At 45.8% G+C, this 16,107-nt stretch overlaps 1 protein-coding gene across 5 annotated transcripts in view; it reads left to right on the plus strand.

Annotated features, from left to right (window-relative positions):
• The window catches only part of WFS1 (wolframin ER transmembrane glycoprotein), a 330,060-nt gene that overhangs the window by 267,779 nt on the left and 46,174 nt on the right, over window positions 1-16,107 (plus strand). For all 5 annotated transcript variants that reach the window (XM_069631983.1, XM_069631985.1, XM_069631984.1 and 2 more), the window contains exon 6: window positions 9,429-9,509. In XM_069631983.1, the coding sequence (XP_069488084.1) occupies window positions 9,429-9,509 (81 nt within the window). The remainder of the gene's footprint in view (window positions 1-9,428; window positions 9,510-16,107) is intronic.

Genomic DNA, 16,107 nt, shown 5'->3' on the forward strand with positions numbered 1-16,107 from the left:
TTTTAAAGTAAATTAGCAGTTGTGCTAATATTCTTCTGAGCATGTGTTCTCTCCTGGATGGCAGATAGAAAATCAATAAGACTAGATCTAGGGACTGTGCTAGGGTAAATTATCAGCTTGGAACTTCATAAATCAGTAGAAAATGCAGTTTTTAAATGTTTGCGAAGCACATACCCATTCGTGAACACATCATCACACCGCATGTGGGTACTTGGTCACGTGACATCGTCCGGAATGTCTGCGATGACGTCCGAACAAATGAGACAGCCAAAAGTGAATCAGGACTGGTGGGTCTGAGTAACGTCATGAATACCATTTTGATCCCAACTCTTAAGGAGAACCAATTGGAAGGTGCGAAACAAGGGCTCGACATCGCCCAAATCTTCAACGTACTCAAGGTAAGAAAAAAAGAAAAGGATAGCACGCACAAGCTCATCAAAGGTCTCTCGGCGAGCCGATCACAACCCACAAGTTCCGGACACTTATCCAGTGGGGAGGTTTCAGATGTCAACCCAACATTTGATGATACCCCATTATCCGAATCTATACGGGAAGAATTCCGGAAAATAGCAACCGTGGTTGTCGATGATGACGTGGTGGTCATAGGAAGTCCCCTGCTGAGCGAGGAAAAAAAATCACTGAAGGAACTATTCCCATTGAAGATACCTGGACTGCAGCATCCTGTCAAAATTATAAAGGAAGAAGGACAAAATGGAAAAAAGGGAGTAGAATACGGTCTAGAACACCTTTGCCACAGACGAGAAAAACACAAAAAAACACAAAAAATCAGAAAAATCAATGTGTAAAGTATACAGGAGCAAACTTGTTCCTAACAAACTTGTCAGTGCCTATGGAAAGCAAGACCACTGAGGCTGTCCATTCCGTCAGCCCTTCCCTAGATCCTGCCCTGAGCATGGGCGATAAACAAGACCAAATGAGCCCCCATCGAAAAAATATGGGAAAAAGAGATCCCAATCGAGGCAAATCAAAGGCCCAAAAGAAAACAAGATACTCAGCTAAAGTATTGGCCTGCAAACCGACCCAGTGGAGTCTTCACCAAAGGCCGTGAGCAAGCAAAGCTCTGGTAAAGAACAAGTCAGCCTCAAAATAGCCCCAATATTCTTGAAAAACAAACAAACCAGGGTTAAAAAAACCAGGGCAGAACATGAAATTGTGAAGGAAGCTCCAAAGATCCCTAGTAAACTGGCACCAATTTTCTTAAGACAGACTGAGAAATCCGTGCCTTACCCAGGCATAAGCCCGCCTAGACAAACTGCGTATGATCATGAGGAGGTGCATAAAGAAATCAACCCTATAGCAAAGGGCATTTGGAACGGCCAGGGTAATGCAGAAATCTGGAGTCAATAAGTGACAAGAGCCTCATGGAAGAGCCAGAAGTAACCGTCATTAAAGACCTCGCTGACACTAAGGTAACAGAAGTGGCCGACTACACAATACCAAAAGTTTGGCTAAGATTGACTGGCCATAATAAAAACAAATCATTTAATAGATCAGTGATACTGTCCCCTCTCCCAAGAAAATCCAAAATTTGTATCAAGTGAGGACATTGAATACGTGAAATGTCTGTATAAAAAGGACCATTACTTTGCGGAAGTTGGCCTAAAATCCCAAAGAGCGCAGCAAGCATTATTTAACAATAAAAATGAACTGGGCCAGGTAGGCCTCATGGTATACAAAGCTATGGAAGAAGATCTGCCAAAAGGCCCCCCAACTATGAGAAGCCTGGCGGAAAGAGAAGGCACTAAAAAAGGGGGTAACACGGGAGAAACACATTTGCCAGAATCGAGCCCGGTCCCCGGTATAAGCATAAATGGAAACCTTATGTCAAAACTCCCAGAGATCATCTCTCAAAGATTTTTAAAACTAGGAGCGGAGGAAAACTGTCTTTAGGCATGGAGGCCTGAAGTTGGTATGCCGGAACACGCGAGGCCCTGGTTTCCTGAAAAGAAAAAAACTGAAAGAGGACCTTTTTGTCCTAAATGGCATGTTATTGTTCCAGGAAACCTGGCTAGTAAACCCAATCGAGATCGAGGGTTTCTCAATTCGAAATCTGCGGGCTTCCCAAAAAGCTAAAGGGAGACGATGGGGGGGCGGGGCTAATAATTGCTCTAAAAAATTCTATCGCTTATGCCACTATGCAATAACGAAATAGGAAAACAATCCTGTAAAATAGAAATGAAAATAGATATAACGCATCCTGAAGTGGCAATCATTAACATCTATTGGAATCCTGCCAGCTGAAAACTCCAGCATTTTTTAGCAGAACTGGATTCTCTATTAACAAAGGGGAAGACTGAGTATGAGGGAATAGATATCCTCTTAGCAGACGACTTCAATACAAACTGTATTGTCAATGATTGGGGTAAGACCTGTCAAACAGGAAGGAAACCATCAAAAAAAGGCCACATGTGGCTGGACTTCCTATCCTCTTGGGATCTTGAGATGCTACAAGGGAAGTCTCTGGAAGGAGAAAATGGAGTGACCTGGCTCCGGGGCAACTCCGCATCCACTCTGGACTACATTTTTGTGTCCTCGGGACTAGCTTGCCTCCACTCTAGCCTTAATGTAAAACATGAAGGCGGGAGTGATGATGCAAGATTGGAATTATCCTTTCCTGATATGCAAAGTCACAGATGCATTAAGAATGGGCAAGAACTGGAGGGCCTCAAAGGAAAACTGAGTGACAAAACATAAGCGGGGGATGGGGGTGGAATCTTAAACAATCTACTAGAAGAAATACCGAGCTTGACCTGGAGGGAAGAATCTCATCCAGAGAAATTTGGAAAGTTTATCTGGTCTATACATCCACCAAGTAAGATGGGTACATTCGTGAAACAAGAACATTTTCATATCTTTCACGAAGAAACCCAAAGGAAAAAGAGGGATCTCAGACGCACATTGCGTTATATAAAAAAAAAAGTATGGGGCCTCAACCACGCTCTGGTACGAACTAAAAAAGGGAAAGCAGACCTATAGGAACTGGTCAAAAAATCAAAAACAGCAAAGGTTGCAACAAGATGGAGAACAAATGTTACATCTGTTAAACGCAAACAACTCCAGAAACTTTGGACTGCGCTGAGTCAACTAGAGTCAGGGTTTAACAGCTCCCTGTGTAACTTAGTCCCAGAATCAAAATGGGTTGAACACCTATCAGAAAACTTTAAACCCTCCGGGTCATCAGATTTCATTATGAATACGGATCCTCCCTGGCACCTTTCATTTGATGAACATGACATCTTCGAATTAATATCAAACTCATCTACTTGTAAAGCTGCAGGCCCAAATGGCCTGACTTATCAGGTCCTGAGAAACAATCCAAAATCATGGGCTAAGATATTAAACCTTCTCTTTCAAGAAATTTTGAAGACCAGGATCTTTCCACCTTCTTGGAAGAATGCACATGTTGTTCCATTTTTCAAGGGGGGCGATCGGCTTAGCCCGACAAACTATCGCCCTCCTTGATATTGACAGCAAACTCTTTATACAGCTACTCCTAAGAGAGCTTTCACATAGGGTGGAGTCAAGGCAGATCCTCTTGCGTCATCAAACGGGCTTAAAAAAGGGACTGTCTACTAGCCTTAATGGTTTAATTCTGAATTTGGTCATTGAAAAGACAAAGGAGAAAGGGGATACCCCCCTCTTTGGGGCCTGGGTAGATCTATCCAAAGAGTTCGATCATGTGGATAGATCTTTACTCTGGCGAAAACTTCACAGCTGGGGGAGCCCAGACTCCCTGTTAGCAATGCTAATCGATCTATATAGGAACACCACTATAAGATTGCGGTTGGACGAAGAGGGCCACTTGTCGAATTTAATACAAGTCTTTAGAGGGGTAAGGCAAGGTTGCCTGGGAACAATGCTGTTCTTTAAACTTTTCCTGTCAGATCTGGGAGATTTATTGTTTTCATCGGCATTGGCCAGTCCAGTGATAAATGGGAGGAGGATACACTGGCTGGCATACGCTGACAATCTAGTTCTTTTGGATAGATCTGCAGTTGGCCTCCAACGTCTCTTAAACACACTTAGGGGATATGCTAGCCTAAACTGGCTCACAATCAACCCCCTGAAATCGAAAATCCTAATCTTCAAGCTTCCAAAAAATATCAGTTATGGAAATTGGGTGCTGGATGGGAAAGTCATCCCCCGTGTTGAAGAACTCATATATCTGGGTTATGAGATATTTGCCTCTCCTGCTAACATCAAAGTTAACACGGCAATCATGGAGGAAGCTGCCCAAATAATTCCGCAAATGAAAAAACTGAACGCAAAGTTTTGCAAATTTTCCATTCTACCACTGATCAAGTTTTATATGGTCAAAGCAGTCCCAGCTCTTCTTTATGGCCTCAAAGCAAAACCCTTATTATGGCACATAAACTGGAACAAATTGGAGGGTCTCCTTTGGAAAAAAAAAACCTGGCCCTCCCAATGTGTACCCCAATCTCGAGCCTCTGCTTTGAACTGGGCTTAGTTTCTTTGGGGGTGTCGTGCAGATTGGAAACTTATCACATTATATCGTGAAATAATCACTGCAGAGAAAGCATCACACTCTTTCAATGTGAACAAGCACCACAAGGACTTGAGATCCCAGATACTCCTTACCCCGGAGAAGAAAATATTAGGTATCCTGATCAGGCTCGATCTGAACCTGGAAACTCTGATATCAAATCCTTTGAAAGTGAAAAGTTCACTAGAAACAAGCGATTGATACAACCGCTGGAGTGAGATCCCTTAACCCTCCTAATTTACTATTAAAGGTGGAAAAAAAGTTAGGTTTCTTACCTCGCTACTTATGTAAATTCCCAGACAAAATAGCGAGAAATAACTTTTTGAGACTCAGGCTAAACATAGCTCACACCAGAGAAATTTTGGCAATACGAAATCAGGGGGACCAGGCAAAAAAATTCTGTGGACAATGTGAATCTCCCAGTAAACAAACTTTAAGACAAACTTTAAGACACTTACTCATGGAGTGCCAAGGCACTTGGGATGCTAGACTGCTGTTGTTTAGGAGATTTGTGGCCAAAGAGGAGGGCCAACATCAGAGTTTTTTTGGGACAGATTGATAGCCGGTCATGAGATCATGTTAACTGCAACAATAGTGCAAGTTTTGAAAATAAGCTCTATCCTATTGTGAAAGGAAGATATCGGCATCATGAAAGACCGCTACCTTGCCATGACTGGTCCCCTTCGTGGCCTAATGGCCTTTTCCATCTTTTTCTAGTTTCCCTTTGTCCTATTACAATTAATATAATTTTTTCTCTTTGTGGCTAATTGTGACAATTCTTCTTTTGTAAAGTTTTTGTTTTTTAAAACCAAAACAAAAAAAATGTTTTACTACTGATGCTGCCCATGTTCTTTGGCTCTCGTTCAACTTCAGCAGAGTGAGCCTTACACTCTCCCGATGTCGCATGAGCCCTCAAGTTCTATGTGTCATTACAGCCGTTTGTGGCCTTCAGACCAGTCGGTAAGGGCAAAGCCCTGGCAAAATCTTCCTTTTTCAAGATGGCTGTCAGTGTGCATTTAACACTGCTATCATCTGGCCAACAGGCTCCTTCCAGGAAGCCCAAGAGTGCACACGACAAGAGATGTGGCTTCTACTGCGGCCTTCCTGTCCGGTGCTCCCCTGTTAGACATCTGCAGGGCAGCCACGTGGAGGTCTGTCCATACCTTTGCATGGGTCTACTCCATCAATGGGGATTCCAGGGAGGAGTCCCAAGTCAGCCAGGCAGTGCTTTGCAACCTGTTTGTGTGTTCCAGAAGTGAATAGCTTCTGTAGAGCTATGTCTCCGCCCATTGGTTGTGTGTATGTACTGTTGTATAATCGTATTCAATGAGCATGTGAATCCATGAAAGATCCAGTGCTGGAGAAGGATAAGTTACTTATCTGTAACTCTTGTGCTCCAGCATTGGTATCTTTCATCGATTCACATGCGACCCTCCCTCCTACCCCTCTCTGGCTCTTCTTGGTTCTCTCTGCCACATTAGGTTCACTGCCAAATCTGTAGATGGCCACCTGGGGTGGAGCTAAGGGAACCTGTCTAATTTACTGCGGGCGGTATGACCCAAAGTGACACGAATAGTGTACTAAACTAACCAGCTGTTTTAAAACTATAAAGGTAAACTGCTTTAATGTTAGAGGATTCCCAGCCTGATGACGGAAATATTCAATGAGCATGTGAATCCATGAAAGATACCAATCCTGGAGAACAGGAGTTGCTTCCTCTTTGCTGTTATAGTAGACCTTCACTTCGGGCAGCGTTTTAGGAGAGTAGTTGAGGCTTTCTAGTCGGCCTTTGTGGCACAGGTAGTAGTTAATGGGGAAAAATCTCAGTGGTTTAAACACTGGAGGGGCACCAGACAGGGCTATCCCCTATGCCCCTTGTTATGTATATTGACACTAGGACCCCTCACAATGAAGATGAGGCTAAGGCGTCACATTAGTGGACCAGGAGCACAAAATGGGTCTGTTCGATGAAGACATCTGCCACCCGGAGGAACCGATCTAATCCATCCCGAAGGAGTTTCGGGTAATTAAAGGAAGCGCAAATCTATCGGGATTCAAAGTGAAAGTCCATATTATTTCCATATGGGCGGCCTATTTGAAAAAGGCAAAGGAGTTCTTGAATCATCAAATTTGCAAATGCACTGGACTGGAATATCTAGGAGGCACTCTGACCAGATATATAGGGTATCTAGTTGAAGCCAACTAATCCACCCCTATGAAAGAGAATAAATGCCGATTTAAAGACCTGGTCTAAATTGAACATATCATGGATGGCAAAAGTCAATTATATAGAAAATGAATGTGCTCTCATGAACTTTATTCTAAATCCAGATGCTAGCGGTGCAGGTTCCGTAGGGGGATCGTGATTGAACTAAAGATGAGGCTACTCTGATTCCTCTGCCAGGTTTAAAAGGCCAGAATAGGTTTATCAAACCCTAATATTACCTAAAGAGGAAGGGAAAGTGGCTTTCCCTGCCATGAGGTCCTACTATATGGTGACGCAACTGAGAGTGATTGTGGTGCACTTGAGAAATGATAGAGGGAAACAGTGGGATTATATGGGGAATCAGAGAATGTTCCCTGCCACGGACCGGAAGTGGCTTTGGATCCAAATGGCCAAGCGGCCCAAGCAAATTAGGAACCACTCTATAATGGGGTGCTTATGGAAGACACTGTTGGGTGGGGCGGGGAGGACCAAAAAGTTGACCACATGACCTTCACCACTCGGCCACCTCTGGGCACTGCCGGTTAGGGAGGCTATTAAAGAATCGCTCAGATTCCACAGATGGCTTGAGAAGGACTAGAGTGGGTAGCGCAGCTATGGTTGGGTGGGAAGTTAACTTTACAGCAACTGGAAGGGGACTTAAATAGAGGTAAGATTTCGGTGTTCATAACTGATCCAAAATGGAGTATGGGGCTAAAGAGAGAGTTGACTCAGTTTGAGAGCATTTTAGGCTCCCGAACTAGCTTGAAGGATCTGGTCTCCCAACTTTATAGAGAAATTGTTAATGCCAACCAGGGAGAAGGGTTGAAAAGGATATGTGAGTGAGAACTATCAGACAATCTGTGATCTAAGCTCTATACATGAGCCTTTAGAACCTCTAAACTCTGCCAATACAAATTGCATGGCCTAAAACATCTACTTGGATGTACGATTCTGCAAGGTTGGCCAAAGTTTTTCCGGCCTCTAGCCTGATGTGCTGGAGAAATTATGGGGAAGTTGTATCTTTCTGGCACATGTGGTTAGGATGTGTGAGAGTGCAGGCCTACTGGAAAGAAGTCCTAGGGTGGATCAAAGACTTGCAAGGAACTCTGACGGAGTTGGATCTGCTACTTGTGCTCTTTGGCCTGCAGGGGGATGAAGAGGGAGGGGGGCAGCTGTTTATAAAGACTTGGTATAGTCGCTTCCAGGGGCCATCCACCGAAGAACAGGTCATTGGGCTATGTTTGTGCGGGTAGAGAGACACCCAGACCCCCTCCTTGTTTTGCATAAATTAACTTTGGGTCTCACTCTAAGTTACCAGGGCGATCCAGACGTGGACCCCTTGCTCACTGTTCTTGGAGAGGCACAGCTCCACCTCACTGCACGTGTATGGGGTTGCTGTTGGTACTCTTGTTCAGAGGAGATTTGCCTAGCATTTTGGTGCTGGACTGCCCCCGGGCAGGACAAAGACTGATATGCGGGGACATTTCTTCTCTGTGAAAGGGACAGTGAGCTAAAGACTTGGTAGAGTCTCTCCCAGGGGCCATCCACCCAAGAACAGGTCATTGGGCTGTGTTCGTGCTGGTAGAGAGACTCCCAGACCCCCCATTGTTTTGCATTTATATTTATGGTTCATTCTCCTTAGAACCAAGCCATCACTGAGGCCTGAAGTATAGCTGCGTTCTCAGGCTTGCTTGATTGTGCATCGCTAAGCTTTGTCAGAACTTAAGGAAATCATCATTGACCCACCATGTGACAGTGAGGCCGCCTTTGCTGCTCTAACTTGTGTGCAAAAGAGAGGCAGCAAATGTGAACGCCTTCTCCTATTAGCTTGCCTCTAAATCCTCCCAGTTATTAGAGGTTTCTGCTAATGCAGCAAGGGTTAGTTCATTGCATGGATAGTAGTTTCTTGTTGACTAGAAGTGGTTGGCTGGTGGTAATGTGTCTAAGCAGCAGAAGTAGGCAAAGAGGTTCACTTGTCCCCTTGGCTTTGAGAAAAATACCCACCCATAATTCACTATCCAAACCTTGTGGACGCTAGAGTCCTTATTTCCTGGTGTACATGAATTCTGTCAGTGATCTGGAAGGGATTCAGGATCCCCTTCCCTGCTGTTCCCACCTTGCACATCCTATTCATCTATGCTTGATGGTGCAAATCCAGAAATGTGTGACATTGGAAGCCATAGTTAAATCTCTTAGCTAAGATCAATCAGCAGTCATACTGCCACTCTTTTCCTGCGGGCAAGAAGACCATTAACCTGTGTTTGATTCTGTAGCTTTTTCTTCTGTACCTCTTTCTGAAACATAGGGTTTTCAGATGGTTATCTTGAATCTCTGAAAACATGTGGATATATAAAACACCAATGCAATCCCTCTGCCAAGAGACATTTGCTTGTGCAGCAACAGAGCACATTTGAGATTCTTTTTAGGGGGCCGTCTTCAAGTGATTATGAACTACTATACATATTGTAATTCTGAAATGTTCTGTATTTTACGACTACATAATCCTATGTTTTTGTAGTGGTTATTGTAATTGTCCCACAGCAAATGCAGTGTGATGTTCAAAGATGAGGCAGGTTAGTCTGTAATTTATTTACAGTTTGTTTTTGACTGTTCTGTGGGTTTTCTTAGTAACAATTTCTTTTAGCATTTCATCAATTATGATCAATGGTTTATTAATTCATGCTTTTTTTTATGCAGAAGGTGTAAAACAACCAGGTCCAGTTCCAAAGACCGTACAGAAGCAGAGGAGGATGTTAGAACGCTTGGTTAGCAGTGAATGTACGTAGGTATTTTTGTAGGTGGAATAAAGGTTGAATGCCAGTTTGATTGGAGCTTTACTGCTTTCACATGCTATTTTGATAGCAAGACAATTGTTTTGTAGATTCTGTTTTTTAGTTGAATACTCCTAAAACATTTTTATTTTAAACTTTTATTTATCAGAGAGAGTTACATCGTAGCAGAGCCATACCATAGACATTTCAAGGAGAACCAGACATAATGACAATGTACATTTACACATATGGCAACAGATATGATGAATTATGGAGACGTTGGGGGCGTAGTGTCTACATCGGGTAGCAGATTACATAAATATAGCCAAAACGGGGTCCATATGTCTTTGGGTCGGTAGGTTTAAGGGACCGTCAATACAAATTGTTCCTCATTCTCGTTCACCATTGACAAATCTTTAAGAAAGTCTGTTCGACCAGGTCTCCCCTCGGACCTCCAGCATTTCAAGATACATCGTTTTGCAACGGCACATGAGATATTGAACAGTCGCCTTGTGGTTTCTTCCACCTTACCAATTTCCCCAAACAGATATTTTAAGGGAGAGAGGGATGCTGGGATTGACGTGATTTCCACTAGGAGTTCTGCAACTTCCACCCAGAATTCCATGACCAAAGGACACGCCCAGTACATGTGGTAGGCATCTGCATTTGGTGCATCACATTTCAGGCATCTCCCCGTACAGCCCTCCACAAATTTGGTTAATTTAGCCAGAGTATAGTGTAATTGATTTAATATTTTAAATGTATCAGTTGTAGCCCGCAAGTTCATGGATACATTTTTATTGAGTTGGCAGCAGCGGAGCCACATGGTTTCGTCTATCTCGATGCCCATATCCCGTTCCCAAACCCCTTTGATGGTGTTGCGTGAAGTGGAGTGTGCCTGTACTAGAGAGTATAACATCGAGACCCCTCTCCTCTGCCCTCCATCAGTCACTATGGCTCTTATACATTCATAGGTTGGAGGTAACAAAGGGAATGACGGCCATCTGGCGGCAAATGCAGCCTTCATTCGGTGAAATTGAAAGTGTTTGAGTTGCCAATCTCCCACCGTCTCAAAAAAGTCTGTAAGTTCACAGTATGTACCATCTGGGAACATATCCCGCATTTTAAAAAGTTTGTTTGGGTCCCATGATTCCTGGAGTGCCCTATCAAATGTAGGAGCAATATTGGGGAAATTCCATACGGGGATCTCTGGGTCATATGGAGACGGCGAGCGACTGGAGTTTTGCAAAGAAGGTCTTTCTGGGCCAGATCGGGATGTTATTAAAGTAATATAGTAGCTTAGGGAGTACTACCATCTTGAGAAGGGCCACTTGACCGTACATGGACAATGGGAGGTTAGCCCATAATTGGAATTTGACCGTCAGATTTTGAAGTAGTTCTGCATGGTTTTGCATATAGAGTGTGTGTTTGTCCCTGGATACCATTACTCCCAAATAGCGTACATGTGCAGCGGCAAATTTAACTCCACTTATTCCAGATACATCTCCGGTGCTAGGGGTCAATTGGAATAGTTAGGATTTTGACACGTTGATTTTGTATCCAGAGTAGTCAGAGAATGTGTGTATGCCAGTCATGATAGGTTGCATGTTCTCTCGTGGATTTCGGATGTACAACAGGGTGTCATCGGCATATAGGGATATAATCTTCCCACATCCTGTGCCCTCTGTGGGAATGGTTCTTTCGCACATATTCTGCTGTAGGTTCTATGGTGAGTGCAAATGGGATGGGAGAGAAAGGGCAGCCCTGTCCGGCGCCTCTGTTTAACATGAATGTGGGTGACATGGTGTTGTTGGTTAGGACTCTAGCTGTCGGTTTCGTGTACAGCAAACGGACACAAAAAACAAAATACCGGCCCAGCTCGAAACGTTCGAGGACCAGGAATAGGTATGACCAGGAGACCGAATCGAAGGCCTTTTCAGCGTCTAGTACTGCGATGGCCGCATTTGCCCCTAGTTCGATCTGTACCATCACACCAAAGAGGCGTCTTAGGTTCAAGGCTGTGGATCGAGTTGGGATAGAGCCGGCATGGTCGGGGTGCACCAGGATGGGCATATACGGTAGAAGTCTAGTGGCGAGTACTTTGGCAAAAATCTTTGCGTCCGTGTTTATCAGGGAAAGGGCCCTTTAAGAGGCCATGTCCTGTGCCGATTGGTGGGGATTAAGAAGGACTGTGATTACCGCCTCACGCATAGATTCAGGGAGTGTGCCACGGTCCATTGCTTCTTCCCAAACCTTTAGTAGTACAGGAGCCAATTTATCATGGAATTCTTTATATAGTTCGACTCCTAGGCCGTCTGAACCAGGGGCCCTACCTGAGGTTAATGCTTTAATCGCTGTGGTGAGTTCCTCAAGTGTGATGGGCACATCTAGTATACTGCGTGTTTTAGGTGTTAAAGTTGGGAGATCTAGGTCGTCTAGATACTTAGTTGTGTCTTCCCTGGATTTTACATCGTGGTTGGAATATAAGGAAGCATAGAAATCAGCAAATGTGGTGTTGATATCCTGCTCCCTGTTCACTATCGTCCCCTGGGCCATCTGGATGCTGGGGATGGGGGCATAGTGCCTCTCTGCTTTAAGCATATTGGCTAAAAACTTGCCTGCTTTATTGCTTTCCCCATATCTGCGTGCCCGGGCTGGAGTGGTCCTATATAGGACTTCCCTGTCGGCCAGTTTATTAAATACATTTAGTGTTATATGTATGTCGGACAAAGTTTCCTTGTTGTGAGTGAGTGGGTGCTGTATTCAATTTGAAGTTTGTCTATTTTGGCTTTGTCTATGTCCAATTCCCTCCAAACAGATTTCATTAGTCCAGTGGACTTGGCTAAGATAGCCCCTCGGACCCAGACATTGAATGTCTCCCACATAGTAGCATAGCTGCCCACCAAACCTTTATTCAAGTGAAAGAATTCTTCAATTTCGATGTGGAGTGCCTCACAAACGTGGGAGTCTGAGTATTGAGGGGGGCATCCTCCATCGTCTAGCCGGTGAAGTGTCATGTAAAGCGATGGTGAGCGTTATTGGGGAGTGATCTGAGAGGGTGCAGCGATGTATCTCACAGCCGGATGCAGCATCTGAGAGGGATGAGCTAATGAGCCAGTAATCTATACGCAAGTGTGAATCATTTACGGATGAATAGAAAGTGAACTTCTTCTCTTGTGGATGTAGTGTGCGCCCTATATCTATTGTGTCCGTTTGTTCAATTATCTGTTTCAGGACCAGTCCAGCCCTAGTAGGTGCCCGAGGAGCTGTTGTAGAGCGATCCAGGGATAGATCAAGTACTGTATTAAAATCCCCTCCCCAAATTGCGCTTCTCTGGATGTGATCAGCATATCTAGTATTGTACAATAGAAGGCAGTGTCATCAACGTTGGGTCCATAGGTGTCAATTATCACTATCTGTCCCCCCGCTACCTCCCCCAAACCAACACTTATCTCCCCTATCTTGCTGGAGAGGTGTCGGAAACCTAGTTTTGGATGAATCCGCGTGAGCACTCACCTAGACTGGGCTGAGTATTCTGTGTAATATCTATGGGGCCCCCAACGCGGCAGAAATTTGGTTTTAACATTGTTGAGTGCGTGTGTTTCTTGTATAAGAAGGATCTGAGGGTTATGTCTTGTCACATGGGCTGCGATTTTCCTGGCTTTGACTGGGTTGTTGAGACCTCGGCTGTTCCAGGATAGTAGTTTAATTTTCAGCCCCCCACTAGCCTGCGTCATAGCCATAACTGGACTTGTCTGTATGTCTCATATATCGATGTGCTCCCGTCCACTGCACGGCACCCGCCACAACACAACCCTCTGATTTTAAACTTGTAACATCCCCAAAAAGGCCTGGCCAACTGCCAGGGGTAACCACTCCCTGAGTTCCCTTCCCACCCCCACCCGCACCATCAACCCCAACATGATGATGTATCCCATTTCCCATAACTTGTGGAATTCTCCTGAGGGTGCACGTTGTATTCACATGGCTGCTGTCTACAGAAGCTCACAACCCACCTTTAACAACTGTTGGTCGGGGCCACTCTTCCTACCCTCGGACGTTAAACTGTATAAAGGATATGATTTGGAAGCCCTTTCAGTCGGCGGGACCGTTTCTCTCCTCGCCAAGTCGTGGTCGCATGTTTTGGTCTATTGCCCGGTCTCTGGGGGGCATGGGGATGGAGGCCTCAATATATGTAATGGCTTCTGTAGGATTTTCGAAGAAGTGCGCCCTGCCCCCATTGTGGAGTCTCATCTTTGCCGGGAAGATGAGGGCATAGGGGACGTGGCGTGATCAGTTCATAGGATCTCCTCAGTGTTTGCACATTGGTCGAAAAGTCTGGGTAAATATGTATTCTGCTTTCCTCATAGTGTAGGGTGCCTTTTTCCCTGGATATCCTCAGGATCCCGTCTCTGTCTCTTTAGTTGAGGAGACGGGCTATTATCGTACGGGTGGTGCTCCGGGTCTGGGGACTGGTGCCAAGGTGCAGTGGGCCTTTTCAACGAGAAAATGATCTGAAAAAGGATTCCGCGCCTAGGAGGGTTTTCAGGAGCTTTTCTACTGGACGTTCCATAGAGCCTTTACCAAAGGACTCTGAAATTCCAACAATCCAGATGTTATTTCTTCCGGATCTCGATTCGAGATCCTCACATTTATTTTGAGTTTTTTTGAGCTCCCCCTTCAGTTGCGCGATGTCCCGGCTGTGCTGTTATCGTGTCCTCATGAGTACTGATCCTATTTTCTGCGTCAGTAATTTGTGTACTCTCCTTGTCCACCCTTGCCTTCAGGGAGCTGATCGTTGCCACAATGTCATCTAATTTGACGTTTACTGCTAGGAAGCAGTTTTGTACAATTGTCGTTAGTCGGTCCTCCCTCTCGTCTGTAGGGGTCTCAGGCTGGCTGCCTGTCGTCATCTGTGGTGGTGTGGTCGATCCATGAGGCTGGGAGCTGGCAAAGGAGTCCATTGGGTCGGTTTTCTTGGCTCCCAAACCCCTCTTCTCGTGACGGCCCATATGGCGCAGCCAGGTCTCAGAATGGGTTGTGTTCTCCCATGTCTCTTGGCTGCAGGGGGACAGTGTTGCTTTAGTGGTCTCAGGACGGATTGGAGTCTTCTGATTTGTGGTGCCAGTGCCTCTTCTGCCGCGCCTGTACGATTTGCTCAGGTCGATATCAATGAGATTATATTGTCTGGGTTCCCTTGGGATGATAGCTGTAGTTACTGAGCTGGACCAGCCTGAGCTGTGTTATTATTTAGGCTCTCTGGGTTCTGGGTCGCCGTTTGGGGGTAGTTTCAATATGTGGCTTTGCTCCTCTGTGGCCTGTGTTGCGTAGGCAGAGGATTCTTCCGGGGCTTGAGTCTCGTCGTGCACAGTGTCCACTGGTAGACCGAGTTGAATATGCAGTGCGCTGTTATATTTTAGGATTGCCTACAGTGGGGGAGCCGTGCTAGCCCATATACATGTAAGGGATTCAGATTCCTTCCTTTAGTAATGCGGGAGTGTGGCCTTTCGCAGAGGGGTAGGTAAGGCGATAGCAGGCCACGCGCCTCTTGTCCTCTTGTTTCTGGTTTTTAAGGGTGACTTCTGGTGTATGTCAGCTCCTCCAGGACGGGCGCGTGGCCGTTCGTCCTGGCTCTGGGAGTTTAAGCGCCTTCTGTGCACCGTGGGTGTTCCACGGCTAACGTGTTCCGAGTATGTGGCCAACCTTTGCCAATACAGGAGTCCGCTGAGGTACCTGGTAGGGGGCTTTGCGTATTGGGAAGTGTAGTCCTCCTGTTGATATCTGTTTTCCCGTACGATATAATTTGAGTTTCAAGGGCTCCCTGGGTATGATGGATCGCACTGGCCCTATAAATCTGGTTTGGCAAAGCCCTAATTTCCCTCCTGGGATAGCGTTACTGGGGGCCGGTGCGGAACTTTACATTGCATGTATTTGCCCCTACGTCAGTTCTTTTTCAATCGCAATTCGGGTGTCAGAGCTCCCCTTCCACCAGTGTAGTTGGCGTTCAGCACGCAGGAGGCCCGCAGGGTTACGCCCAGTGTGGTTAGTTTGTATATGGGATATTCGCTCGCGGGGTAATGCGGTCAAGGTTCTCTGCTCAGTCTCCCCCTAGGTACAACAGGCCACTGTGCGGTCGTCCCACGCTGTGTAGTGTGTGCAGCACAAGTCGTGCCTCGAGGGCCCCGTGCCCCGACTCACCAAGTTTGTAGAGCGCGAGGTGGTGATGCTATTTCCAGCCCTCATACAGACCACACCACCCCCGGCGCAGTGATCGCACTTGCCTGCTGTGTTTCTAGTACGTTCTCAGGCTTTCGGTCCTCTCTGGGTCGTGGCTTGCTTTGGGCGATGGGGGGGGGGGGGCGGCCCCCGCGCGCTGCCAGGGATGTCCACCCGGCCCGTTCACAAGCCTGCGGAGCCGGTGGCCGTCAGAGGTTGGTGCGAGGCCTCACTCCCTGTTGGGATTGTCCAGAAGTGCTTTGTAGGATTTTTTAGGCTCGTCCTCGGTACGCATCAGTCACTGTCTCTACAGGATGTATATGTCGGAAAGTCTATAGGGGGTGCAGCCACATCACGCTGGACGCAATGGTGCTACGGCATTGTCTCAT

Source organism: Ambystoma mexicanum, chromosome 6q (genome assembly GCF_040938575.1).
Source record: "Ambystoma mexicanum isolate Mex_15411 chromosome 6q, UKY_AmexF1_1, whole genome shotgun sequence".
Classification (NCBI taxonomy): Eukaryota; Metazoa; Chordata; class Amphibia; order Caudata; family Ambystomatidae; genus Ambystoma; species Ambystoma mexicanum.